This window comes from Chiloscyllium plagiosum, unplaced genomic scaffold (genome assembly GCF_037043375.1).
Source record: "Chiloscyllium plagiosum isolate Xiang-an unplaced genomic scaffold, Cpla_swu_hap1 HiC_scaffold_53X, whole genome shotgun sequence".
In the NCBI taxonomy this organism is placed as follows: Eukaryota; Metazoa; Chordata; class Chondrichthyes; order Orectolobiformes; family Hemiscylliidae; genus Chiloscyllium; species Chiloscyllium plagiosum.
In genome coordinates, this window is record NW_028270191.1 from 10,641,430 (window position 1) to 10,669,329 (window position 27,900).

Sequence of the window (27,900 nt, forward strand, 5' to 3'; positions counted from 1 at the left end):
AGTGTCCAGGGATGTGCAGGTTAGGGTGGATTGGCCATGCTAAATTGTCCCATAGTATCCAGGGATGTGCAGGTTAGGGTGGACTGGCCATGCTAAATTGTCCCATAGTGCCCAGGGATGTGCAGGTTAGGGTGGATTGGCCGTGCTAAATTGTCCCATAGTGCCCAGGGTTGTGCAGGTTAGGGTGGATTGGCCATGCTAAATTGTCCCATAGTGCCCAGTGATGTGCAGGTTAGGGCGGATCGGCCATGTTAAATTGTCCCATAGTGCCCAGTGATGTGCAGGTTAGGGTGGATGGGCCTGCTAAATTGTCCCATAGTGCCCAGGGATGTGCAGGTTAGGGTGGATTGGCCATGCTAAATTGTCCCATAGTGTCCAGGGATGTGTAGGTTAGGGTGGATTGGCCATGCTAAATTGTCCCATAGTGCCCAGGGATGTGCAGGTTTGGGTGGATTGGCCATGCTAAATTGTCCCATAGTGTCCAGGGATGTGCAGGTTAGGGTGGATTGGCCATGCTAAATTGTCCCATAGTGCCCAGGGATGTGCAGGTTTGGGTGGATTGGCCATGCTAAATTGTCCCATAGTGTCCAGGGATGTGCAGGTTAGGGTGGATTGGCCATGCTAAATTGTCCCATAGTGTCCAGGGATGTGCAGGTTAGGGTGGATTGGCCATGCTAAATTGTCCCATAGTGTCCAGGGATGTGCAGGTTAGGGTGGATTGGCCATGCTAAATTGTCCCATCGTGCCCAGGGATGTGCAGGTTAGGGTGGATTGGCCGTGCTAAACTGTCCCATAGTGCCCAGGGATGTGCAGGTTAGGGTGGATTGGCCATGCTAAATTGTCCCATAGTGTCCAGGGATGTGCAGGTTAGGGTGGATTGGCCATGCTAAATTGTCCCATAGTGTCCAGGGATGTGCAGGTTAGGGTGGATTGGCCATGCTAAATTGTCCCATAGTGCCCAGGGATGTACAGGTTAGGGTGGATTGGCCATGCTAAATTGTCCCATAGTGTCCAGGGATGTGCAGGTTAGGGTGGATTGGCCATGCTAAATTGTCCCATAGTGCCCAGGGATGTGCAGGTTAGGGTGGATTGGCCGTGCTAAACTGTCCCATAGTGTCCAGGGATGTGCAGGTTAAGGTGGATTGGCCGTGCTAAACTGTCCCATAGTGCCCAGGGATGTGCAGGTTAGGGTGGATTGGCCATGCTAAATTGTCCCATAGTGTCCAGGGATGTGCAGGTTAGGGTGGATTGGCCATGCTAAATTGTCCCATAGTGCCCAGGGATGTGCAGGTTAGGGTGGATTGGCTGTGCTAAACTGTCCCATAGTGTCCAGGGATGTGCAGGTTAGGGTAGATTGGCCGTGCTAAACTGTCCCATAGTGTCCAGGGATGTGCAGGTTAGGGTGGATTGGCCATGCTAAATTGTCCCATAGTGTCCAGGGATGTGTAGGTAAGGGTGGATTGGCCATGCTAAATTGTCCCATAGTGCCCAGGGATGTGCAGGTTAGGGCGGATTGGCCATGCTAAATTGTCCCATAGTGCCCAGGAATGTGCGGGTTAGGGTGGAATGGCCATGCTAAATTGTCCCATAGTGTCCAGGGATGTGTAGGTTAGGGAGGATTGGCCGTGCTAAATTGTCCCATAGTGCCCAGGGATGTGTAGTTTAGGGTGGATTGGCCATACTAAATTGTCCCATAGTGCCCAGGGATGTGCAGGTTAGGGTGGATTGGCCGTGCTAAACTGTCCCATAGTGTCCAGGGATGTGCAGGTTAAGGTGGATTGGCCGTGCTAAACTGTCCCATAGTGCCCAGGGATGTGCAGGTTAGGGTGGATTGGCCATGCTAAATTGTCCCATAGTGTCCAGGGATGTGCAGGTTAGGGTGGATTGGCCATGCTAAATTGTCCCATAGTGCCCAGGGATGTGCAGGTTAGGGTGGATTGGCCGTGCTAAACTGTCCCATAGTGTCCAGGGATGTGCAGGTTAGGGTGGATTGGCCGTGCTAAACTGTCCCATAGTGTCCAGGGATGTGCAGGTTAGGGTGGATTGGCCATGCTAAATTGTCCCATAGTGTCCAGGGATGTGCAGGTTAGGGTGGATTGGCCATGCTAAATTGTCCCATAGTGTCCAGGGATGTGCAGGTTAGGGTGGATTGGCCATGCTAAATTGTCCCATAGTGTCCAGGGATGTGCAGGTTAGGGTGGATTGGCCATGCTAAATTGTCCCCGTAGTGCCCAGGGATGTGCAGGTTAGGGTGGATTGGCCATGCTAAATTGTTCCATAGTGCCCAGGGATGTGTAGGTTAGGGTGGATTGGCCATGCTAAATTGTCCCATAGTGTCCAGGGATGTGCAGGTTAGGGTGGATTGGCCATGCTAAATTGTCCCATAGTGCCCAGGGATGTGCAGGTTAGGGTGGATTGGCCATGCTAAATTGTCCCATAGTGTCCAGGGATGTGCAGGTTAGGGTGGATTGGCCATGCTAAATTGTCCCATAATGCCCAGGGATGTGTTGGTTAGGGTGGATTGGCCATGCTAAATTGTCCCATAGTGCCCAGTGATGTGCAGGTTTGTGTGGATTGGCCATGCTAAATTGTCCCATAGTGTCCAGGGATGTGCAGGTTAGGGTGGATTGGCCATGCTAAATTGTCCCATAGTGTCCAGGGATGTGCAGGTTAGGGTGGATTGGCCATGCTAAACTGTCCCATAGTGCCCAGTGATGTGCAGGTTAGGGTGGATTGGCCATGCTAAACTGTCCCATAGTGCCCAGTGATGTGCAGGTTAGGGTGGATTGGCCATGCTAAACTGTCCAGGGATGTGCAGACTCAGTGGATGAACCATGGGAAACACGGGGTTGCAGGGATGGGATGGGTGTAGGTAGGATGCTCTTTGCTCGGTCAGCTCGCATTCAATGGACCGAATGGCCAGCTTGCCCACTGTCGAGGTTCTATAATGACTCCAATAGAATGGTCAAACATGATTTCCTGTTCACAAAGCCATGTCACTTCTGCATGATGACCTCGAAACTTTCCAAGTCAATCCCTGTTGTAACTTTGCCTGTTGGAGCTTCTAACATTTCCACCCTTTTTAGATTAGATTTAATTACATTACAGTGTGGAAACAGGCCCTTCGGCCCAACAAGTCCACACCGACCCGACGAAGCGCAACCCACCCATACCCCTACATTTACCCCTTACCTAACACTACGGGCAATTTCGCATGGCCAATTCACCTGACCTGCACATCTTTGGACTGTGGGAGGAAACCGGAGCACCCGGAGGAAACCCACACAGACACGGGGAGAACGTGCAAACTCCACACAGCCAGTCGCCTGAGGCGGGAATTGAACCCGGGTCTCTGGCGCTGTGAGGCAGCAGTGCTAACCACTGTGCCACCGTGCCGACCACCCTGTGACAGATGTTCCTCGACCTGGCCTGTATTTTCCTGCTTTCCCCTTCCTTTTGGAATAAAGAATTAAATGTGCCACCTTCCAATCAAAGGAACCTTCCCTGAATCTCAGGACCCCTTGGAATATTAAAATCAAGGCATCAACTATCTCCCCAGTTATTTCTTTTCAGACCCTGGGACGATCAAGACCTGGGCACTGGTCAGTGATAGCTCCAACAATTTACTCTGTGCCACTGATTGTAATTTTGTGATTGAGCTGTTTCTGAGATGGTGCCTGAACCCTCTGCAATGAATACTGACCCAAAATACCTGTTCGGTTCATCAGTCAACTCCTTTTCATCAAGAAAACCTTAGCCTTGCTTTTTATAGACTCATGCTCACTGTGAAAATTCTACTTTTTAACAAGTTATTTGTGGAAACTCTTTCTGTCCGCTTTTATATTTCTAGCGAGCTTTCTTTAAGACTCGCCTTTCGGCCTACTTTCTGATCCTGAACTTGTCGAGTTAACCACGGACAGTGGGTCCCTTGGAACTTTCCTTGCTGGTTTAGAATGTGTCGGATCTGTGTATTTTGAAATATCCCCTGAGCTGTGTGCTTCTTAGTGGTCCATGTATAGAATGAGCTTCCTGAGGGAGCAGTGAGTGTGGGCTCAGTTAACAACACTTAAAAGGTGCTTTGATAAGTACAAGAGTAGAGATGTATAGCATGAAAACAGACCCTTTGGTGCAACTCATCGATACCGATCAGATTAGTAGGAAAAGTTTGGTGGGTTGAGAGCCAGGAGCAGGCAGGTGGGACCAGTTCAGTTTGGGGTTATGGTTGGCATGGACTGGTTGGGCCGAAGGGTCTGTTTCCATGCTGAATGACTATGACTCTATCCCTGAATCAAATGTGCCTGTTCATTTTAGCTCCCGTTCTCTCCTCATTGCCCGGATTTAAGTTGACTAACACTAGTCCCGGACCCGCTCCTCCCTCGCTCGTGCTGAATGTGAAATTCACTTGTGTTCAGTCCACTGCTTCCGAGAGAGGGCTTCAATGTGAGATCATTCACTGGGATTTGGATGGTTGCTGGTGGGGAATGTTTGATGGGGGAACCAGTGTAGAGGGAGCTTTACTCGTGCAGCCCTTTCAACGTTCGACCACCCGTGTCGGAAGTGAGGGTTCGAGAGAGGACTTTGAGCCGAGTCTGTATTTCAAATTCAGCTGAAGCTGCACCACAACGTCAGGGTTGATGGGCCTTTGGATGGAAACAACAGCGGATAACGTCTGTTTTTTTTGTGCGCTCCAACCAGGCCCAGATCCAACTGGATTGCGGTGACGATAACGTCTGTGTGCCAGACCTCCAACTTTCTGTCAACGGGTAAGTGGCCTGGTAACTCTGCAAAGGAAAGGAGCAGCGGATTTCTGGACTGGGATCCGGGAAGTGGTGTCCTGATGGGTTGTGATCGGAATCTGTGGTCTTCCTGCAGGGACAGGAAGACGGTGTACCACGGGGATGACAACCCACTCACGCTGATTTTCGAGGCGAGGAATCTGGGGGAGGGAGGAGCCTATGAAGCAGAGCTCCACGTCTTTGTCCCCACCGAGGCGGAGTACAGCGGAATAGTGCGCAACGAGGTACGATCGGACACGGATTGCGTTCCGAACGGAATGCCGCAGTGACCGGTATCTTCTGCATTGGAAATCAAATCCCGCTCATAAAGAAAAGCAACACTGGACCATTAAATCCTTCCTGACCCTGTCCCTGTCCTTTGATGGGGGGATAGTGTAGAGGGAGCTTTACTCTGTATCGAACACCGTGCCGTCCCTGTCCTGGGAGTGTTTGATGGGGGACAGTGTAGAGGGAGCTTTACTCTGTATCTAATCCCATGCTCTCCCTGTCCTGGGAGTGTTTGATGGGGGGACAGTGTAGAGGGAGCTTTACTCTGTATCTAACCCCGTGCTGTCCCTGTCCTGGGAGTGTTTGATGGGGGGACAGTGTACAGGGAGCTTTACTCTGTATCGAACACCGTGCCGTCCCTGTCCTGGGAGTGTTTGATGGGGGGACAGTGTACAGGGAGCTTTACTCTGTATCTAACCCCGTGCCGTCCCTGTCCTGGGAGTGTTTGATGGGGGACAGTGTAGAGGGAGCTTTACTCTGTATCTAATCCCATGCTCTCCCTGTCCTGGGAGTGTTTGATGGGGGGACAGTGTAGAGGGAGCTTTACTCTGTATCTAACCCCGTGCTGTCCCTGTCCTGGGAGTGTTTGATGGGGGGACAGTGTAGAGAGAGCTTTACTCTGTATCTAACCCCGTGCTGTCCCTGTCCTGGGAGTGTTTGATGGGGACAGTGTAGAGAGAGCTTTACTCTGTATCTAACCCCGTGTTGTCCCTGGCCTGGGAGTGTTTGATGGGGGCACAGTGCAGAGGGAGCTTTACTCTGTATCTAACCCCGTGCTGTCCCTGTCCTGGGAGTGTTTGATGGGGGGACAGTGTAGAGGGAGCTTTACTCTGGCCCTAACCCCGTGCTGTCCCTGTCCTGGGAGTGTTTGATGGGGGACAGTGTAGAGGGAGCTTTACTCTGTATCTAATCCCATGCTCTCCCTGTCCTGGGAGTGTTTGATGGGGGGACAGTGTAGAGGGAGCTTTACTCTGTATCTAACCCCGTGCTGTCCCTGTCCTGGGAGTGTTTGATGGGGGGACAGTGTAGAGAGAGCTTTACTCTGTATCTAACCCCGTGCTGTCCCTGTCCTGGGAGTGTTTGATGGGGACAGTGTAGAGAGAGCTTTACTCTGTATCTAACCCCGTGTTGTCCCTGGCCTGGGAGTGTTTGATGGGGGCACAGTGCAGAGGGAGCTTTACTCTGTATCTAACCCCGTGCTGTCCCTGTCCTGGGAGTGTTTGATGGGGGGACAGTGTAGAGGGAGCTTTACTCTGGCCCTAACCCCGTGCTGTCCCTGTCCTGGGAGTGTTTGATGGGGGACAGTGTAGAGGGAGCTTTACTCTGTATCGAACCCCGTGCCGTCCCTGTCCTGGGAGTGTTTGATGGGGGACAGTGTAGAGGGAGCTTTACTCTGTATCGAACCCCGTGCCGTCCCTGTCCTGGGAGTGTTTGATGGGGGACAGTGTAGAGGGAGCTTTACTCTGTATCTAATCCCATGCTCTCCCTGTCCTGGGAGTGTTTGATGGGGGGACAGTGTAGAGGGAGCTTTACTCTGCATCGAACACCGTGCCGTCCCTGTCCTGGGAGTGTTTGATGGGGGACAGTGTAGAGGGAGCTTTACTCTGTATCTAATCCCATGCTCTCCCTGTCCTGGGAGTGTTTGATGGGGGGACAGTGTAGAGGCAGCTTTACTCTGTATCTAACCCCGTGCTGTCCCTGTCCTGGGAGTGTTTGATGGGGGGACAGTGTAGAGAGAGCTTTACTCTGTATCTAACCCCGTGCTGTCCCTGTCCTGGGAGTGTTTGATGGGGACAGTGTAGAGAGAGCTTTACTCTGTATCTAACCCCGTGTTGTCCCTGGCCTGGGAGTGTTTGATGGGGGCACAGTGCAGAGGGAGCTTTACTCTGTATCTAACCCCGTGCTGTCCCTGTCCTGGGAGTGTGTTGATGGGGGGACAGTGTAGAGGGAGCTTTACTCTGGCCCTAACCCCGTGCTGTCCCTGTCCTGGGAGTGTTTGATGGGGGACAGTGTAGAGGGAGCTTTACTCTGTATCGAACCCCGTGCCGTCCCTGTCCTGGGAGTGTTTGATGGGGGACAGTGTAGAGGGAGCTTTACTCTGTATCGAACCCCGTGCCGTCCCTGTCCTGGGAGTGTTTGATGGGGGAAAGTGTAGAGGGAGCTTTACTCTGTATCTAATCCCATGCTCTCCCTGTCCTGGGAGTGTTTGATGGGGGGACAGTGTAGAGGGAGCTTTACTCTGTATCTAACCCCGTGCTGTCCCTGTCCTGGGAGTGTTTGATGGGGGGACAGTGTAGAGAGAGCTTTACTCTGTATCTAACCCCGTGCTGTCCCTGTCCTGGGAGTGTTTGATGGGGACAGTGAAGAGAGAGCTTTACTCTGTATCTAACCCCGTGTTGTCCCTGTCCTGGGAGTGTTTGATGGGGGACAGTGTAGAGGGAGCTTTACTCTGTATCTAACCCCGTGCTGTGCCTGTCCTCAGAGAGTTTGATGAGGGGACAGTGTAGAGAGAGCTTTACTCTGTATCTAACCCCGTGCTGTCCCTGTCGTGGGAGTGTTTGATGGGGGGACAGTGTAGAGTGAGCTTTACTCTGTATCTAACCCCGTGCTGTTCCTGTCCTGGGAGTGTTTGATGTGGGGACAGTGTAGAGGGAGCTTTACTCTGTATCTAACCCCGTGCTGTCCCTGTCCTGGGAGTGTTTGATGGGGGGACAGTGTAGAGGGAGCTTTACTCTGTATCTAACCCTGTGCTGTCCCTGTCCTGGGAGTGTTTGATGGGGGGACAGTGTTGAGGGAGCTTTACTCTGTATCTAACCCCGTGCTGTCCCTGTCCTGGGGGTGTTTGATGGGGGGACAGTGTAGAGTGAGCTTTACTCTGTATCTAACCCCGTGCTGTCCCTGTCCTGGGGGTGTTTGATGGGTGGACAGTGTAGAGGGAGCTTTACTCTGTATCTAACCCCGTGCTGTCCCTGTCCTGGGAGTGTTTGATGGGGGGACAGTGTAGAGGGAGCTTTACTCTGTATCTAACCCCGTGCTGTCCCTGTCCTGGGAGTGTTTGATGTGGGGACAGTGTAGAGGGAGCTTTACTCTGTACCTAACCCCGTGCTGTCCCTGTCCTGGGAGTGTTTGATGGGGGGACAGTGTAGAGGGAGCTTTACTCTGTCCCTGTCCTGGGACTGTTTGATGGGGACAGTGTAGAGGGAGCTTTACTCTGTATCTAACCCCATGCTGTTCCTGTACTGGGAGTGTTTGATGGGGGGACAGTGTAGAGGGAGCTTTACTCTGTATCTAACCCCATGCTGTTCCTGTACTGGGAGTGTTTGATGGGGGGACAGTGTAGAGGGAGCTTTACTCTGTATCTAACCCCGTGGTGTCCCTGTCCTGGGAGTGTTTGAAGTGGGGACAGTGTAGAGTGAGCTTTACTCTGTATCTAACCCCGTGCTGTCCCTGTCCGGGGAGTGTTTCATGGGGGGACAGTGTAGAGGGAGCTTTACTCTGTATCTAACCCTGTGCTGTCCCTGTCCTGGGAGTGTTTGATGGGGGGATAGTGTAGAGGGAGCTTAACTCTGTATCTAACCCCGTGGTGTCCCTGTCCTGGGAGTGTTTGAAGTGGGGACAGTGTAGAGGGAGCTTTACTCTGTATCTAACCTCGTGCTGTCCCTGTCCTGGGAGTGTTTGATGGGGACAGTGTAGAGGGAGCTTTACTCTGTATCTAACCCTGTGCTGTCCCTGTCCTGGGAGTGTTTGATGGGGGACAGTGTAGAGAGAGCTTTAGTCTGTATCTAACCCCGTGCTGTCCTTGTCCTGGGAGTGTTTGATGGGGGGACAGTGTAGAGGGAGCTTTACTCTGTCCCTAGCCCGCTGCTGTCCCGGTCCTGGGACTGTTTGATGGGGACAGTGTAGAGGGAGCTTTACTCTGTATCTAACCCCGTGCTGTTCCTGTACTGGGAGTGTTTGATGGGGGGACAGTGTAGAGGGAGCTTTACTCTGTATCTAACTCCGTGCTGTCCTTGACCTGGGAGTGTTTGATGGGGGGACAGTGTAGAGGGAGCTTTACTCTGTCCCTGTCCTGGGACTGTTTGATGGGGACAGTGTCGAGTGAGCTTTATTCTGTATCTAACCCCGTGCCGTCCCTGTCCTGGGAGTGTTTGATGGGGACAATGTAGAGGGAGCTTTACTCTGTATCTAATCCCATGCTCTCCCTGTCCTGGGAGTGTTTGATGGGGGGACAGTGTAGAGGGAGCTTTACTCTGTATCTAACCCCGTGCTGTCCCTGTCCTGGGAGTGTTTGATGGGGGGACAGTGTAGAGAGAGCTTTACTCTGTATCTAACCCCGTGCTGTCCCTGTCCTGGGAGTGTTTGATGGGGACAGTGTAGAGAGAGCTTTACTCTGTATCTAACCCCGTGTTGTCCCTGTCCTGGGAGTGTTTCATGGGGGGACAGTGTAGAGGGAGCTTTACTCTGGCCCTAACCCCGTGCTGTCCCTGTCCTGGGAGTGTTTCATGGGGGACAGTGTAGAGGGAGCTTTACTCTGTATCGAACCCCGTGCCGTCCCTGTCCTGGGAGTGTTTGATGGGGGACAGTGGAGAGGGAGCTTTACTCTGTATCTAACCCCGTGCTGTGCCTGTCCTCAGAGAGTTTGATGAGGGGACAGTGTAGAGGGAGCTTTACTCTATATCTAACCCCGTGCTGTCCCTGTCCTGGAAGTGTTTGATGGGGACAGTGCAGAGGAAGCTTTACTCTGTATCTAACCCCGTGTTGTCCCTGGCCTGGGAGTGTTTGATGGGGGCACAGTGCAGAGGGAGCTTTACTCTGTATCTAACCCCGTGCTGTCCCTGTCCTGGGAGTGTTGATGGGGGGACAGTGTAGAGGGAGCTTTACTCTGGCCCTAACCCCGTGCTGTCCCTGTCCTGGGAGTGTTTGATGGGGGACAGTGTAGAGGGAGCTTTACTCTGTATCGAACCCCGTGCCGTCCCTGTCCTGGGAGTGTTTGATGGGGGACAGTGTAGAGGGAGCTTTACTCTGTATCGAACCCCGTGCCGTCCCTGTCCTGGGAGTGTTTGATGGGGGACACTGTAGAGGGAGCTTTACTCTGTATCTAATCCCATGCTCTCCCTGTCCTGGGAGTGTTTGATGGGGGGACAGTGTAGAGAGAGCTTTACTCTGTATCTAACCCCGTGTTGTCCCTGTCCTGGGAGTGTTTGATGGGGGACAGTGTAGAGGGAGCTTTACTCTGTATCTAACCCCGTGCTGTGCCTGTCCTCAGAGAGTTTGATGAGGGGACTGTGTAGAGAGAGCTTTACTCTATATCTAACCCCGTGCTGTCCCTGTCCTGGAAGTGTTTGATGGGGACAGTGAAGAGGAAGCTTTACTCTGTATCTAACACTATGCTGTCCCTGTCGTGGGAGTGTTTGATGGGGGGACAGTGTAGAGTGAGCTTTACTCTGTATCGAACCCCGTGCTGTTCCTGTCCTGGGAGTGTTTGATGTGGGGACAGTGTAGAGGGAGCTTTACTCTGTATCTAACCCCGTGCTGTCCCTGTCCTGGGAGTGTTTGATGGGGGGACAGTGTAGAGGGAGCTTTACTCTGTATCTAACCCCGTGCTGTCCCTGTCCTGGGAGTGTTTGATGGGGGGACAGTGTAGAGGGAGCTTTACTCTGTATCTAACCCTGTGCTGTCCCTGTCCTGGGAGTGTTTGATGGGGGGACAGTGTAGAGGGAGCTTTACTCTGTATCTAACCCCGTGCTGTCCCTGTCCTGGGGGTGTTTGATGGGGGGACAGTGTAGAGTGAGCTTTACTCTGTATCTAACCCCGTGCTGTCCCTGTCCTGGGGGTGTTTGATGGGTGGACAGTGTAGAGGGAGCTTTACTCTGTATCTAACCCCGTGCTGTCCCTGTCCTGGGAGTGTTTGATGGGGGGACAGTGTAGAGGGAGCTTTACTCTGTATCTAACCCCGTGCTGTCCCTGTCCTGGGAGTGTTTGATGTGGGGACAGTGTAGAGGGAGCTTTACTCTGTATCTAACCCCGTGCTGTCCCTGTCCTGGGAGTGTTTGATGGGGGGACAGTGTAGAGGGAGCTTTACTCTGTCCCTGTCCTGGGACTGTTTGATGGGGACAGTGTAGAGGGAGCTTTACTCTGTATCTAACCCCATGCTGTTCCTGTACTGGGAGTGTTTGATGGGGGGACAGTGTAGAGGGAGCTTTACTCTGTATCTAACCCCATGCTGTTCCTGTACTGGGAGTGTTTGATGGGGGGACAGTGTAGAGGGAGCTTTACTCTGTATCTAACCCCGTGGTGTCCCTGTCCTGGGAGTGTTTGAAGTGGGGACAGTGTAGAGTGAGCTTTACTCTGTATCTAACCCCGTGCTGTCCCTGTCCGGGGAGTGTTTCATGGGGGGACAGTGTAGAGGGAGCTTTACTCTGTATCTAACCCTGTGCTGTCCCTGTCCTGGGAGTGTTTGATGGGGGGATAGTGTAGAGGGAGCTTTACTCTGTATCTAACCCCGTGGTGTCCCTGTCCTGGGAGTGTTTGAAGTGGGGACAGTGTAGAGGGAGCTTTACTCTGTATCTAACCTCGTGCTGTCCCTGTCCTGGGAGTGTTTGATGGGGACAGTGTAGAGGAAGCTTTACTCTGTATCTAACCCTGTGCTGTCCCTGTCCTGGGAGTGTTTGATGGGGGACAGTGTAGAGAGAGCTTTACTCTGTATCTAACCCCGTGCTGTCCTTGTCCTGGGAGTGTTTGATGGGGGGACAGTGTAGAGGGAGCTTTACTCTGTCCCTAGCCCGCTGCTGTCCCGGTCCTGGGACTGTTTGATGGGGACAGTGTAGAGGGAGCTTTACTCTGTATCTAACCCCGTGCTGTTCCTGTACTGGGAGTGTTTGATGGGGGGACAGTGTAGAGGGAGCTTTACTCTGTATCTAACTCCGTGCTGTCCTTGACCTGGGAGTGTTTGATGGGGGGACAGTGTAGAGGGAGCTTTACTCTGTCCCTGTCCTGGGACTGTTTGATGGGGACAGTGTAGAGAGAGCTTTACTCTGTATCTAACCCCGTGCTGTCCCTGTCCTGGGAGTGTTTGATGGGGACAGTGTAGAGAGAGCTTTATTCTGTATCTAACCCCGTGCTGTCCCTGTCCTGGGAGTGTTTGATGGGGGCACAGTGTAGAGGGAGCTTTACTCTGTATTTAACCCCGTGCTGTCCCTGTCCTAGGAGTGTTTGATGGGGGGACAGTGTAGAGGGAGCTTTACTCTGTATCTAACCCCGTGCTGTCCCTGTCCTGGGAGTGTTTGATGGGGACAGTGTAGAGAGAGCTTTACTCTGTATCTAACCCCGTGTTGTCCCTGTCCTGGGAGTGTTTGATGGGGACAGTGTAGAGAGAGCTTTACTCTGTATCTAACCCCGTGTTGTCCCTGTCCTGGGAGTGTTTCATGGGGGGACAGTGTAGAGGGAGCTTTACTCTGGCCCTAACCCCGTGCTGTCCCTGTCCTGGGAGTGTTTGATGGGTGACAGTGTAGAGGGAGCTTTACTCTGTATCGAACCCCGTGCCGTCCCTGTCCTGGGAGTGTTTGATGGGGGACAGTGGAGAGGGAGCTTTACTCTGTATCTAACCCCGTGCTGTGCCTGTCCTCAGAGAGTTTGATGAGGGGACAGTGTAGAGGGAGCTTTACTCTGTATCTAACCCCGTGCTGTCCCTGTCCTGGAAGTGTTTGATGGGGACAGTGAAGAGGAAGCTTTACTCTGTATCTAACACTATGCTGTCCCTGTCGTGGGAGTGTTTGATGGGGGGACAGTGTAGAGTGAGCTTTACTCTGTATCGAACCCCGTGCTGTTCCTGTCCTGGGAGTGTTTGATGTGGGGACAGTGTAGAGGGAGCTTTACTCTGTATCTAACCCCGTGCTGTCCCTGTCCTGGGAGTGTTTGATGGGGGGACAGTGTAGAGGGAGCTTTACTCTGTATCTAACCCCGTGCTGTCCCTGTCCTGGGAGTGTTTGATGGGGGGACAGTGTAGAGGGAGCTTTACTCTGTATCTAACCCTGTGCTGTCCCTGTCCTGGGAGTGTTTGATGGGGGGACAGTGTAGAGGGAGCTTTACTCTGTCCCTAGCCCGCTGCTGTCCCGGTCCTGGGACTGTTTGATGGGGACAGTGTAGAGAGAGCTTTACTCTGTATCTAACCCCGTGCTGTCCCTGTCCTGGGAGTGTTTGATGGGGACAGTGTAGAGAGAGCTTTATTCTGTATCTAACCCCGTGCTGTCCCTGTCCTGGGAGTGTTTGATGGGGGCACAGTGTAGAGGGAGCTTTACTCTGTATTTAACCCCGTGCTGTCCCTGTCCTAGGAGTGTTTGATGGGGGGACAGTGTAGAGGGAGCTTTACTCTGTATCTAACCCCGTGCTGTCCCTGTCCTGGGAGTGTTTGATGGGGACAGTGTAGAGGGAGCTTTACTCTGTATCTAACCCCGTGTTGTCCCTGTCCTGGGAGTGTTTGATGGGGACAGTGTAGAGAGAGCTTTACTCTGTATCTAACCCCGTGTTGTCCCTGTCCTGGGAGTGTTTCATGGGGGGACAGTGTAGAGGGAGCTTTACTCTGGCCCTAACCCCGTGCTGTCCCTGTCCTGGGAGTGTTTGATGGGTGACAGTGTAGAGGGAGCTTTACTCTGTATCGAACCCCGTGCCGTCCCTGTCCTGGGAGTGTTTGATGGGGGACAGTGGAGAGGGAGCTTTACTCTGTATCTAACCCCGTGCTGTGCCTGTCCTCAGAGAGTTTGATGAGGGGACAGTGTAGAGGGAGCTTTACTCTGTATCTAACCCCGTGCTGTCCCTGTCCTGGGAGTGTTTGATGGGGGGACAGTGTAGAGGGAGCTTTACTCTGTATCTAACCCCGTGCTGTCCCTGTCCTGGAAGTGTTTGATGGGGGGACAGTGTAGAGAGAGCTTTACTCTGTATCTAACCCTGTGCTGTCCCTGTCCTGGGAGTGTTTGATGGGGGGATAGTGTAGAGGGAGCTTTACTCTGTATCTAACCCCGTGCTGTCCCTGTCCTGGGAGTGTTTGATGGGGGGACAGTGTAGAGGGAGCTTTACTCTGTATCTAACCCCGTGCTGTCCCTGTCCTGGGAGTGTTTGATGGGGACAGTGTAGAGGAAGCTTTACTCTGTATCTAACACTGTGCTGTCCCTGTCCTGGGAGTGTTTGATGGGGGACAGTGTAGAGAGAGCTTTAGTCTGTATCTAACCCCGTGCTGTCCTTGTCCTGGGAGTGTTTGATGGGGGGACAGTGTAGAGGGAGCTTTACTCTGTCCCTAGCCCGCTGCTGTCCCTGTCCTGGGAGTGTTTGATGGGGACAGTGTAGAGGGAGCTTTACTCTGTATCTAACTCCGTGCTGTCCTTGACCTGGGAGTGTTTGATGGGGGGACAGTGTAGAGGGAGCTTTACTCTGTCCCTGTCCTGGGACTGTTTGATGGGGACAGTGTAGAGGCAGCTTTACTCTGTATCTAACCCCGTGCTGTCCCTGTCCTGGGAGTGTTTGATGGGGGGCAGTGTAGAGGGAGCTTTACTCTGTATCTAATCCCATGCTCTCCCTGTCCTGGGAGTGTTTGATGGGGGGACAGTGTAGAGAGAGCTTTACTCTGTATCTAACCCCGTGCTGTCCCTGTCCTGGGAGTGTTTGATGGGGGGACAGTGTAGAGAGAGCTTTACTCTGTATCTAACCCCGTGTTGTCCCTCTCCTGGGAGTGTTTGATGGGGGGACAGTGTAGAGGGAGGCTTTACTCTGTATCGAACACCGTGCCGTCCCTGTCCTGGGAGTGTTTGATGGGGGACAGTGTAGAGGGAGCTTTACTCTGTATCTAATCCCATGCTCTCCCTGTCCTGGGAGTGTTTGATGGGGGGACAGTGTAGAGGGAGCTTTACTCTGTATCTAACCCCGTGCTGTCCCTGTCCTGGGAGTGTTTGATGGGGGGACAGTGTAGAGAGAGCTTTACTCTGTATCTAACCCCGTGCTGTCCCTGTCCTGGGAGTGTTTGATGGGGACAGTGTAGAGAGAGCTTTACTCTGTATCTAACCCCGTGTTGTCCCTGTCCTGGGAGTGTTTGATGTGGGGACAGTGTAGAGGGAGCTTTACTCTGTATCTAACCCCGTGCCGTCCCTGTCCTGGGAGTGTTTGATGGGGGGACAGTGTAGAGGGAGCTTTACTCTGTATCTAACCCTGTGCTGTCCCTGTCCTGGGGGTGTTTGATGGGGGGACAGTGTAGAGGGAGCTTTACTCTGTATCTCACCCTGTGCTGTTCCTGTCCTGGGAGTGTTTGATGGGGGGACAGTATAGAGGGAGCTTTACTCTGTATCTAACCCCGTGCTGTCCCTGTCCTGGGAGTGTTTGATGTGGGGACAGTGTAGAGAGAGCTTTACTCTGTATCTAACCCCGTGCTGTCCCTGTCCTGGGAGTGTTTGATGGGGGGACAGTGTAGAGGGAGCTTTACTTTGTCCCTGTCCTGGGACTGTTTGATGGGGACAGTGTAGAGGGAGCTTTACTCTGTATCTAACCCCATGCTGTTCCTGTACTGGGAGTGTTTGATGGGGGGACAGTGTAGAGGGAGCTTTACTCTGTATCTAACCCCATGCTGTTCCTGTACTGGGAGTGTTTGATGGGGGGACAGTGTAGAGGGAGCTTTACTCTGTATCTAACCCTGTGCTGTCCCTGTCCTGGGAGTGTTTGATGGGGGGGTAGTGTAGAGGGAGCTTTACTCTGTATCTAACCCCGTGCTGTCCCTGTCCTGGGAGTGTTTGATGGGGGGACAGTGTAGAGGGAGCTTTACTCTGTATCTAACCCCGTGCTGTCCCTGTCCTGGGAGTGTTTGATGGGGACAGTGTAGAGAGAGCTTTACTCTGTATCTAACCCCGTGCTGTCCCTGTCCTAGGAGTGTTTCATGGGGGGACAGTGTAGAGGAAGCTTTACTCTGGCCCTAACCCCGTGCTGTCCCTGTCCTGGGAGTGTTTGATGGGGGACAGTGTAGAGGGAGCTTTACTCTGTATCTATCCCCGTGCCGTCCCTGTCCTGGGAGTGTTTGATGGGGGACAGTGTAGAGGGAGCTTTACTCTGTATCGAACCCCGTGCCGTCCCTGTCCTGGGAGTGTTTGATGGGGGACAGTGTAGAGGGAGCTTTACTCTGTATCTAACCCCGTGCTGTGCCTGTCCTCAGAGAGTTTGATGAGGGTACAGTGTAGAGAGAGCTTTACTCTATATCTAACCCCGTGCTGTCCCTGTCCTGGAAGTGTTTGATGGGGACAGTGTAGAGGGAGCTTTACTCTGTATCTAACCCCGTGCTGTCCCTGTCCTGGGAGTGTTTGATGGGGGGACAGTGTAGAGAGAGCTTTACTCTGTATCTAACCCTATGCTGTCCCTGTCGTGGGAGTGTTTGATGGGGGCACAGTGTAGAGTGAGCTTTACTCTGTATATAACCCCGTGCTGTTCCTGTCCTGGGAGTGTTTGATGTGGGGACAGTGTAGAGGGAGCTTTACTCTGTATCTAACCCCGTGCTGTCCCTGTCCTGGGAGTGTTTGATGGGGGGCCAGTGTAGAGGGAGCTTTACTCTGTATCTAACCCTGTGCTGTCCCTGTCCTGGGGGTGTTTGATGGGGGGACAGTGTAGAGGGAGCTTTACTCTGTATCTAACCCTGTGCTGTCCCTGTCCTGGGAGTGTTTGATGGGGGGACAGTGTAGAGGGAGCTTTACTCTGTATCTAACCCCGTGCTGTCCCTGTCCTGGGGGTGTTTGATGGGGGGACAGTGTAGAGGGAGCTTTACTCTGTATCTAACCCTGTGCTGTCCCTGTCCTGGGAGTGTTTGATGGGGGGACAGTGTAGAGGGAGCTTTACTCTGTATCTAACCCCGTGCTGTCCCTGTCCTGGGAGTGTTTGATGTGGGGACAGTGTAGAGGGAGCTTTACTCTGTATCTAACCCCGTGCTGTCCCTGTCCTGGGAGTGTTTGATGGGGGGAGAGTGTAGAGGGAGCTTTACTCTGTCCCTGTCCTGGGACTGTTTGATGGGGACAGTGTAGAGGGAGCTTTACTCTGTATCTAACCCCATGCTGTTCCTGTACTGGGAGTGTTTGATGGGGGGACAGTGTAGAGGGAGCTTTACTCTGTATCTAACCCCATGCTGTTCCTGTACTGGGAGTGTTTGATGGGGGGACAGTGTAGAGAGAGCTTTACTCTGTATCTAACCCCGTGGTGTCCCTGTCCTGGGAGTGTTTGAAGTGGGGACAGTGTAGAGGGAGCTTTACTCTGTATCTAACCCCGTGCTGTCCCTGTCCTGGGAGTGTTTCATGGGGGGACAGTGTAGAGGGAGCTTTACTCTGTATCTAACCCCGTGCTGTCCCTGTCCTGGGAGTGTTTGATGGGGGAATAGTGTAGAGGGAGCTTTACTCTGTATCTAACCCCGTGCTGTCCCTGTCCTGGGAGTGTTTGATGGGGGGAATAGGGTAGAGGGAGCTTTACTCTGTATCTAACCTCGTGCTCTCCCTGTCCTGGGAGTGTTTGATGTGGACAGTGTAGAGGAAGCTTTACTCTGTATCTAACCCTGTGCTGTCCCTGTCCTGGGAGTGTTTGATGGGGGGACAGTGTAGAGGGAGCTTTACTCTGTATCTAACCCCATGCTGTTCCTGTACTGGGAGTGTTTGATGGGGGGACAGTGTAGAGAGAGCTTTACTCTGTATCTAACCCCGTGGTGTCCCTGTCCTGGGAGTGTTTGAAGTGGGGACAGTGTAGAGGGAGCTTTACTCTGTATCTAACCCCGTGCTGTCCCTGTCCTGGGAGTGTTTCATGGGGGGACAGTGTAGAGGGAGCTTTACTCTGTATCTAACCCCGTGCTGTCCCTGTCCTGGGAGTGTTTGATGGGGGAATAGTGTAGAGGGAGCTTTACTCTGTATCTAACCCCGTGCTGTCCCTGTCCTGGGAGTGTTTGATGGGGGGAATAGGGTAGAGGGAGCTTTACTCTGTATCTAACCTCGTGCTCTCCCTGTCCTGGGAGTGTTTGATGTGGACAGTGTAGAGGAAGCTTTACTCTGTATCTAACCCTGTGCTGTCCCTGTCCTGGGAGTGTTTGATGGGGGAATAGTGTAGAGGGAGCTTTACTCTGTATCTAACCCCGTGCTGTCCCTGTCCTGGGAGTGTTTGATGGGGGGAATAGGGTAGAGGGAGCTTTACTCTGTATCTAACCTCGTGCTCTCCCTGTCCTGGGAGTGTTTGATGTGGACAGTGTAGAGGAAGCTTTACTCTGTATCTAACCCTGTGCTGTCCCTGTCCTGGGAGTGTTTGATGGGGGACAGTGTAGAGAGAGCTTTAGTCTGTATCTAACCCCGTGCTGTCCTTGTCCTGGGAGTGTTTGATGGGGGGACAGTGTAGAGGAAGCTTTACTCTGTCCCTAGCCCGCTGCTGTCCCGGTCCTGGGACTGTTTGATGGGGACAGTGTAGAGGAAGCTTTACTCTGTATCTAACCCCGTGCTGTTCCTGTACTGGGAGTGTTTGATGGGGGGACAGTGTAGAGGGAGCTTTACTCTGTATCTAACCCCATGCTGTTCCTGTACTGGGAGTGTTTGATGGGGACAGTGTAGAGGGAGCTTTATTCTGTATCTAACCCTGTGCTGTCCCTGTCCTGGGAGTGTTTGATGGGGGGACAGTGTAGAGGCAGCTTTACTCTGTATCTAACCCCGTGCTGTCCCTGTCCTGGGAGTGTTTGATGTGGGGACTGTGTAGAGGGAGCTTTACTCTGTATCTAACCCCGTGCTGTCCCTGTCCTGGGAGTGTTTGATGGGGGGACAGTGTTGAGGGAGCTTTACTCTGTATCTAACCCCGTGCTGTCCCTGTCCTGGGAGTGTTTGATGGGGACAGTGTAGAGGGAGCTTTACTCTGTATCTAACCCCGTGCTGTCCCTGTCCCTGGGAGTGTTTGATGGGGGGACAGTGTAGAGAGAGCTTTACTCTGTATCTAACCCCGTGCTGCCCCTGTCCTGGGAGTGTTTGATGGGGACAGTATAGAGGGAGCTTTACTCTGTATCTAACCTCGTGCTGTCCCTGTCCTGGGACTGTTTGATGGGGACAGTGTAGAGAGAGCCTTAGTCTGTATCTAACCCCGTGCTGTCCTTGTCCTGGGAGTGTTTGATGTGGGGACAGTGTAGAGGGAGCTTTACTCTGTCCCTGTCCTGGGACTGTTTGATGGGGACAGTGTAGAGGGAGCTTTACTCTGTATCTAACCCCGTGCTGTCCCTGTCCTGGGACTGTTTGATGGGGACAGTGTAGAGGGAGCTTTACTCTGTATCTAACCCTGTGCTGTCCCTGTCCTGGGAGTGTTTGATGGGGGGACAGTGTAGAGAGGGCTTTACTCTGTATCTAACCCCGTGCTGTCCCAGTCCTGGGAGTGTTTGATGGGGACAGTGTAGAGGGAGCTTTACTCTGTATCTAACCCCGTGCTGTCCTTGTCCTGGGAGTGTTTGATGTGGGGACAGTGTAGAGGAAGCTTTACTCTGTATCTAACCCCGTGCTGTCCCTGTCCTGGGAGTGTTTGATGGGGACAGTGTAGAGGGAGCTTTACTCTGTATCTAACCCTGTGCTGTCCCTCTCCTGGGAGTGTTTGATGTGGGGACAGTGTAGAGGGAGCTTTACTCTGTATCTAACCCTGTGCTGTCCCTGTCCTGGGAGTGTTTGATGGGGGACAGTGTAGAGAGAGATTTACTCTGTATCTAACCCCGTGCTGTCCTTGTCCTGGGAGTGTTTGATGTGGGGACAGTGTAGAGGAAGCTTTACTCTGTATCTAACCCCGTGCTGTCCCTGTCCTGGGAGTGTTTGATGGGGGGACAGTGTAGAGGGAGCTTTACTCTGTATCTAACCCCGTGCTGTCCCTGTCCTGGGAGTGTTTGATGTGGGGACAGTGTAGAGGGAGCTTTACTCTGTATCTAACCCCGTGCTGTCCCTGTCCTGGGACTGTTTGATGGGGACAGTGTCGAGGCAGCTTTACTCTGTATCTATCCCCGTGCTGTCCCTGTCCTGGGAGTGTTTGATGGGGGGACAGTGTAGAGGAAGCTTTACTCTGTATCTAACCCCGTGCTGTTCCTGTATTGGGAGTGTTTGATGGGGGGACAGTGTAGAGGGAGCTTTACTCTGTATCTAACCCCATGCTGTCCCTGTCCTGGGAGTGTTTGATGGGGGGACAGTGTAGAGGGAGCTTTACTCTGTATCTAACCCCGTGCTGTCCCTGTCCTGGGAGTGTTTGATGGGGGACAGTGTAGAGAGAGATTTAGTCTGTATCTAACCCCGTGCTGTCCTTGTCCTGGGAGTGTTTGATGTGGGGACAGTGTAGAGGGAGCTTTACTCTGTCCTGTCCTGGGACTGTTTGATGGGGACAGTGTAGAGAGAGCTTTACTCTGTATCTAACCCCGTGCTGTCCCTGTCCTGGGAGTGTTTGATGGGGACAGTGTAGAGGGAGCTTTACTCTGTATCTAACCCCATGCTGTTCCTGTACTGGGAGTGTTTGATGGGGGACAGTGTAGAGGGAGCTTTCCTCTGTATCTAACCCCGTGCTGTCCCTGTCCTGGGAGTGTTTGATGGGGACAGTGTAGAGGGAGCTTTACTCTGTATCTAACCCCATGCTGTTCCTGTACTGGAAGTGTTTGATGGGGGGACAGTGTAGAGGGAGCTTTACTCTGTATCTAACCCCGTGCTGTCTCTGTCCTGGGAGTGTTTGATGGGGGGACAGTGTAGAGGGAGCTTTACTCTGTATCTATCCCCGTGCTGTCCCTGTCCTGGGAGTGTTTGATGTGGGGACAGTGTAGAGGGAGCTTTACTCTGTATCTATCCCCGTGCTGTCCCTGTCCTGGGAGTGTTTGATGGGGGGACAGTGTAGAGGGAGCTTTACTCTGTATCTATCCCCGTGCTGTCCCTGTCCTGGGAGTATTTGTGCTGTGTCGGTTCCTGAGAGGGACCTGAATGGTGTGGATGTGAATGATACAGTCTTTGTGTGTTGCCCTTGTTCACACGATTTGTCAGGAGAATGCTTTCTGTCCAGCAGGCCATAGTGCCCAGGGATGTGCAGGTTAGGGTGGATTGGCCATGCTAAATTGTCCCATAGTCCCCAGAGATGTGCAGGTTAGGGTGGATTGGCCATGCTAAATTGTCCCACAGTGCCCAGGGATGTGCATGTTAGGGTGGATTGGCCATGCTAAATTGTCCCATAGTGCCCAGGGATGTGCAGGTTAGGGTGGATTGGCCATGCTAAATTGTCCCATAATGCCCAGGGATGTGCAGGTTAGGGTGGATTGGCCATGCTAAATTGTCCCATAGTGCCCAGGGATGTGCAGGTTAGGGTGGATTGGCCATGCTAAATTGTCCCATAGTGCCCAGGGATGTGCAGGTTAGGGTGGATTGGCCATGCTAAATTGTCCCATAGTGTCCAGGGATGTGTAAGTTAGGGTGGATTGGCCATGCTAAATTGTCCCATAGTGCCCAGGGATGTGCAGGTTAGGGTGGATTGGCCATGCTAAATTGTCCCATAGTGTCTGATAGGCCTACCTCTGTCCTGTTCTGTGCCAGGCAGGGTTCTCCCACGCACAGAACGTGTCTCACCTTCTGGCTGTCCTCTTGGCAGAGTCTGGCGAAGCTGAGTTGCACGTACAGCAATGACACAGTGGTCTGTGACCTGGGCAACCCGATGAAATCTGGAGCCGAAGTAAGTGTGGAGAACGGGGGTGTGGGGAGAGTGTGTGTGTGTGTGTGTGTATGTGTGTGTTTGAGTGTGTGTGTGCATGTGTGTGTGAGTGTATGTGTGTATGTGTGTGTGAGTGTATGTGTTTGTGTATGTATGTGTGTGTATGTGTGAATGTGTGTGTGTATTTGTGTATGTGTGTGTGTGTATGTGTATGTGTGAGTGTGTGTGTGTATGTGTGAATATGTGTGTGTGTGAGTGTATGTGTGTATGTGTGAATGTGTGTGTGTGTGTATGTGTGAATGTGTGTGTGTGTGAGTGTGTGTGTGTATGTGTGAATGTGTGTGTATGTGTATGTGTGAATGTGTGTGCGTATTTGTGTATGTGTGAATATGTATTTGTGTATGTGTATTTGTGTATGTGTGAATATGTGTGAGTATATTTGTGTATGTGTGTGTGTGTGTGTGAGTATATTTGTGTCTGTGTGTGTGTGTGTGAATGTGTGTGTGTGAGTATATTTGTGTATGTGTGTGTGTGTGTGTGTGAGTATATTTGTGTGTGTGTGTGTGTGAGTATATTTGTGTATGTGTGTGTGTGTGTGTGAGTATATTTGTGTGTGTGTGTGTGCGTGTGAGTATATTTGTGTCTGTGTGTGTGTGTGAGTATATTTGTGTATGTGTGTGTGTGTGTGTGAGTATATTTGTGTATGTGTGTGTGTGTGTGAGTATATTTGTGTCTGTGTGTGTGTGTGTGTGAATGTGTGTGTGAGTATATTTGTGTGTGTGTGTGTGAGTATATTTGTGTCTGTGTGTGTGTGTGTGAATGTGTGTGTGTGAGTATATTTGTGTATGTGTGTGTGTGTGTGTGAGTATATTTGTGTATGTGTGTGTGTGAGTATATTTGTGTGTGTGTGTGTGAGTATATTTGTGTCTGTGTGTGTGTGTGAGTATATTTGTGTATGTGTGAGTATATTTGTGTATGTGTGTGTGTGTGTGAGTATATTTGTGTCTGTGTGTGTGTGAGTATATTTGTGTCTGTGTGTGTGTGTATGTGTGTGTGTGAGTATATTTGTGTGTGTGTGTGTGTGTGAGTATATTTGTGTATGTGTGTGTGTGTGTGAATGTCTGTGTGTGTGAGAATGTGTGTGAGTGTGTGAGTATATTTGTACATGTGTGTGATTATCCTGAGCTGGCTGCTGTTTGCTGATTGAGTCTTGTTGGAGTTCTCCCTGCTCCTGTTGTCCCTGCCCCTGTTGTCTCTGCCCCTGTTGTCCCTGCTCCTGTTGTCTCTGCTCCTGTTGTCCCTGCTCCTGTTGTCCCTGCTCCTGTTGTCCCTGCTCCTGTTGTCCCTGCTCCTGTTGTACCTGCTCCTGTTGTCCCTGCTCCTGCTCTACCTGCTCCTGTTGTACCTGCTCCTGTTGTCTCTGCCCCTGTTGTCTCTGCTCCTGTTGTACCTGCTCCTGTTGTCCATGCCCCTGTTCTCCCTGCTCCTGTTGTCCCTGCTCCTGTTGTACCTGCTCCTGTTGTACCTGCTCCTGTTGTCTCTGCTCCTGTTGTCCCTGCTCCTGTTGTCCCTGCTCCTGTTGTCCCTGCTCCTGTTCTACCTGCTCCTGTTGTCCCTGCTCCTGTTGTCCCTGCTCCTGTTGTCCCTGCCCCCGTTATCCCTGCTCCTGTTGTCCCTGCTCCTGTTGTCTCTGCTCCTGTTGTCCCTGCTCCTGTTGTCCCTGCTCCTGTTGTCTCTGCTCCTGTTGTCCCTGCTCCTGTTGTCCCTGCTCCTGTTGTCCCTGCCCCCGTTGTCCCTGCTCCTGTTGTCCCTGCCCCTGTTGTCCCTGCTCCTGTTGTCCCTGCTCCTGTTGTCCCTGCTCCTGTTGTCCCTGCTCCTGTTGTCCCTGCTCCTGTTGTCTCTGCCCCTGTTGTCCCTGCTCCTGTTGTCTCTGCTCCTGTTGTCCCTGCCCCTGTTGTCTCTGCCCCTGTTGTCTCTGCTCCTGTTGTCCCTGCCCCTGTTGTCTCTGCTCCTGTTGTCGCTGCCCCTGTTGTCCCTGCTCCTGTTGTCCCTGCCCCTGTTGTCCCTGCCCCTGTTGTCTCTGCTCCTGTTGTCGCTGCCCCTGTTGTCCCTGCTCCTGTTGTCCCTGCTCCTGTTGTCCCTGCTCCTGTTGTCTCTGCCCCTGCTCCTGTTGTCTCTGCTCCTGTTGTCCCTGCCCCTGTTGTCTCTGCCCCTGTTGTCTCTGCTCCTGTTGTCTCTGCTCCTGTTGTCCCTGCCCCTGTTGTCTCTGCCCCTGTTGTCCCTGCCCCTGTTGTCCCTGCCCCTGTTGTCCCTGCCCCTGTTGTCCCTGCCCCTGTTGTCCCTGCTCCTGTTGTCCCTGCCCCTGTTGTCCCTGCTCCTGTTGTCCCTGCTCCTGTTGTCTCTGCCCCTGTTGTCCCTGCTCCTGTTGTCCCTGCTCCTGTTGTCCCTGCCCCTGTTGTCTCTGCCCCTGTTGTCCCTGCTCCTGTTGTCTCTGCTCCTGTTGTCCCTGCCCCTGTTGTCCCTGCTCCTGTTGTCTCTGCTCCTGTTGTCCCTGCTCCTGTTGTCCCTGCTCCTGTTGTCTCTGCCCCTGTTGTCCCTGCTCCTGTTGTCCCTGCTCCTGTTGTCCCTGCCCCTGTTGTCTCTGCCCCTGTTGTCCCTGCTCCTGTTGTCTCTGCTCCTGTTGTCCCTGCCCCTGTTGTCCCTGCTCCTGTTGTCCCTGCCCCTGTTGTCTCTGCCCCTGTTGTCCCTGCTCCTGTTGTCCCTGCTCCTGTTGTCCCTGCTCCTGTTGTATCCGCTCCTGTTGTCTCTGCTCCTGTTGTCCCTGCTCCTGTTGTCTCTGCCCCTGTTGTCCCTGCTCCTGTTGTCCCTGCTCCTGTTGTCCCTGCCCCTGTTGTCTCTGCCCCTGTTGTCCCTGCTCCTGTTGTCTCTGCTCCTGTTGTCTCTGCTCCTGTTGTCCCTGCCCCTGTTGTCTCTGCTCCTGTTGTCGCTGCCCCTGTTGTCCCTGCTCCTGTTGTCCCTGCTCCTGTTGTCCCTGCTCCTGTTGTCTCTGCCCCTGTTGTCCCTGCTCCTGTTGTACCTGCTCCTGTTGTCCCTGCTCCTGTTGTCCCTGCTCCTGTTGTCTCTGCTCCTGTTGTCCCTGCCCCTGTTGTCTCTGCCCCTGTTGTCTCTGCTCCTGTTGTCCCTGCCCCTGTTGTCCCTGCCCCTGTTGTCCCTGCTCCTGTTGTCCCTGCTCCTGTTGTCTCTGCCCCTGTTGTCCCTGCTCCTGTTGTCCCTGCCCCTGTTGTCTCTGCCCCTGTTGTCTCTGCTCCTGTTGTCCCTGCCCCTGTTGTCCCTGCCCCTGTTGTCCCTGCTCCTGTTGTCCCTGCTCCTGTTGTCCCTGCCCCTGTTGTCCCTGCCCCTGTTGTCCCTGCTCCTGTTGTCCCTGCTCCTGTTGTCCCTGCTCCTGTTGTACCTGCCCCTGTTGTCTCTGCCCCTGTTGTCTCTGCCCCTGTTGTCCCTGCTCCTGTTGTCCCTGCTCCTGTTGTCCCTGCTCCTGTTGTCCCTGCTCCTGTTGTCTCTGCCCCTGTTGTCTCTGCCCCTGTTGTCCCTGCTCCTGTTGTCCCTGCTCCTGTTGTCTCTGCCCCTGTTGTCCCTGCTCCTGTTGTCCCTGCCCCTGTTGTCTCTGCCCCTGTTGTCCCTGCTCCTGTTGTCCCTGCTCCTGTTGTCTCTGCTCCTGTTGTCCCTGCTCCTGTTGTACCTGCTCCTGTTGTCTCTGCCCCTGTTGTCTCTGCCCCTGTTGTCCCTGCTCCTGTTGTCCCTGCTCCTGTTGTCTCTGCCCCTGTTGTCCCTGCTCCTGTTGTCCCTGCCCCTGTTGTCCCTGCTCCTGTTGTCCCTGCTCCTGTTGTCCCTGCTCCAATTGTCCCTGCTCCTGTTGTCCCTGCTCCTGTTGTCCCTGCCCCTGTTGTCTCTGCCCCTGTTCTCCCTGCCCCTGTTGTCCCTGCTCCTGTTGTCCCTGCTCCTATTGTCTCTGCTCCTGTTGTCCCTGCTCCTGTTGTCCCTGCTCCTGTTGTCCCTGCTCCTGTTGTCCCTGCTCCTATTGTCCCTGCTCCTGTTGTCCCTGCTCCTGTTGTCCCTGCCCCTGTTGTCCCTGCCCCTGTTGTCGCTGCCCCTGTTGTCCCTGCTCCTGTTGTCCCTGCTCCTGTTGTCCCTGCTCCTGTTGTACCTGCTCCTGTTGTCTCTGCCCCTGTTGTCCCTGCTCCTGTTGTACCTGCTCCTGTTGTCCCTGCCCCTGTTGTCCCTGCTCCTGTTGTCCCTGCTCCTGTTGTCCCTGCTCCTGTTGTCCCTGCCCCTGTTGTCCCTGCCCCTGTTGTCTCTGCTCCTGTTGTACCTGCTCCTGTTGTCCCTGCCCCTGTTGTCACTGCCCCTGTTGTCCCTGCCCCTGTTGTCCCTGCTCCTGTTGTCCCTGCTCCTGTTGTCACTGCCCCTGTTGTCCCTGCCCCTGTTGTCCCTGCCCCTGTTGTCTCTGCTCCTGTTGTCCCTGCTCCTGTTGTCTCTGCTCCTGTTGTCCCTGCTCCTGTTGTCCCTGCTCCTGTTGTCCCTGCCCCTGTTGTCCCTGCCCCTGTTGTCCCTGCTCCTGTTGTACCTGCTCCTGTTGTCTCTGCTCCTGTTGTCCCTGCTCCTGTTGTCCCTGCTCCTGTTGTACCTGCTCCTGTTGTCACTGCTCCTGTTGTACCTGCTCCTGTTGTCCCTGCTCCTGTTGTCTCTGCTCCTGTTGTCCCTGCTCCTGTTGTCCCTGCTCCTGTTGTCCCTGCTCCTGTTGTCTCTGCTCCTGTTGTCCCTGCTCCTGTTGTCCCTGCCCCTGTTGTCTCTGCCCCTGTTGTCTCTGCTCCTGTTGTCCCTGCCCCTGTTGTCCCTGCTCCTGTTGTCCCTGCTCCTGTTGTCCCTGCTCCTGTTGTCTCTGCTCCTGTTGTCCCTGCTCCTGTTGTCCCTGCTCCTGTTGTACCTGCTCCTGTTGTCCCTGCCCCTGTTGTACCTGCTCCTGTTGTCCCTGCTCCTGTTGTCTCTGCTCCTGTTGTCTCTGCTCCTGTTGTCTCTGCTCCTGTTGTCCCTGCTCCTGTTGTCCCTGCCCCGGTTGTACCTGCTCCTGTTGTCCCTGCTCCTGTTGTCTCTGCTCCTGTTGTCCCTGCTCCTGTTGTACCTGCTCCTGTTGTCCCTGCTCCTGTTGTCCCTGCTCCTGTTGTACCTGCCCCTGTTGTACCTGCCCCTGTTGTCCCTGCTCCTGTTGTACCTGCTCCTGTTGTCACTGCTCCTGTTGTCCCTGCGCCTGTTGTCACTGCTCCTGTTGTCACTGCTCCTGTTGTCCCTGCTCCTGTTGTACCTGCTCCTGTTGTCCCTGCTCCTGTTGTCTCTGCCCCTGTTGTCCCTGCTCCTGTTGTCTCTGCCCCTGTTGTCTCTGCCCCTGTTGTCTCTGCTCCTGTTGTCCCTGCTCCTGTTGTCCCTGCTCCTGTTGTCCCTGCTCCTGTTGTCTCTGCTCCTGTTGTCTCTGCTCCTGTTGTCCCTGCCCCTGTTGTCCCTGCTCCTGTTGTCTCTGCCCCTGTTGTCTCTGCTCCTGTTGTCCCTGCTCCTGTTGTCCCTGCTCCTGTTGTCCCTGCTCCTGTTGTCTCTGCTCCTGTTGTCTCTGCTCCTGTTGTCCCTGCCCCTGTTGTCTCTGCTCCTGTTGTCGCTGCCCCTGTTGTCCCTGCTCCTGTTGTCCCTGCTCCTGTTGTCGCTGCCCCTGTTGTCCCTGCCCCTGTTGTCCCTGCTCCTGTTGTCCCTGCTCCTGTTGTCGCTGCCCCTGTTGTCCCTGCCCCTGTTGTCCCTGCTCCTGTTGTCCCTGCTCCTGTTGTCACTGCCCCTGTTGTCCCTGCCCCTGTTGTCCCTGCCCCTGTTGTCTCTGCTCCTGTTGTCCCTGCTCCTGTTGTCCCTGCCCCTGTTGTCTCTGCCCCTGTTGTCTCTGCTCCTGTTGTCCCTGCTCCTGTTGTCTCTGCTCCTGTTGTCCCTGCCCCTGTTGTCCCTGATCCTGTTGTCCCTGCTCCTGTTGTCCCTGCTCCTGTTGTCCCTGCTCCTGTTGTCTCTGCTCCTGTTGTCCCTGCTCCTGTTGTCCCTGCTCCTGTTGTACCTGCTCCTGTTGTCCCTGCTC

General features: G+C 53.5%; 1 protein-coding gene across 1 annotated transcript in view; it reads left to right on the plus strand.

Moving 5' to 3' along the window:
• LOC122546787 (integrin alpha-5-like) overlaps positions 1-27,900 on the plus strand; it is a 249,287-nt gene that overhangs the window by 159,822 nt on the left and 61,565 nt on the right. The window contains exons 19-21 of the mRNA XM_087985610.1: positions 4,696-4,763; positions 4,873-5,020; positions 21,684-21,764. Coding sequence (XP_087841736.1) covers positions 4,696-4,763; positions 4,873-5,020; positions 21,684-21,764 — 297 coding nt within the window. The remainder of the gene's footprint in view (positions 1-4,695; positions 4,764-4,872; positions 5,021-21,683; positions 21,765-27,900) is intronic.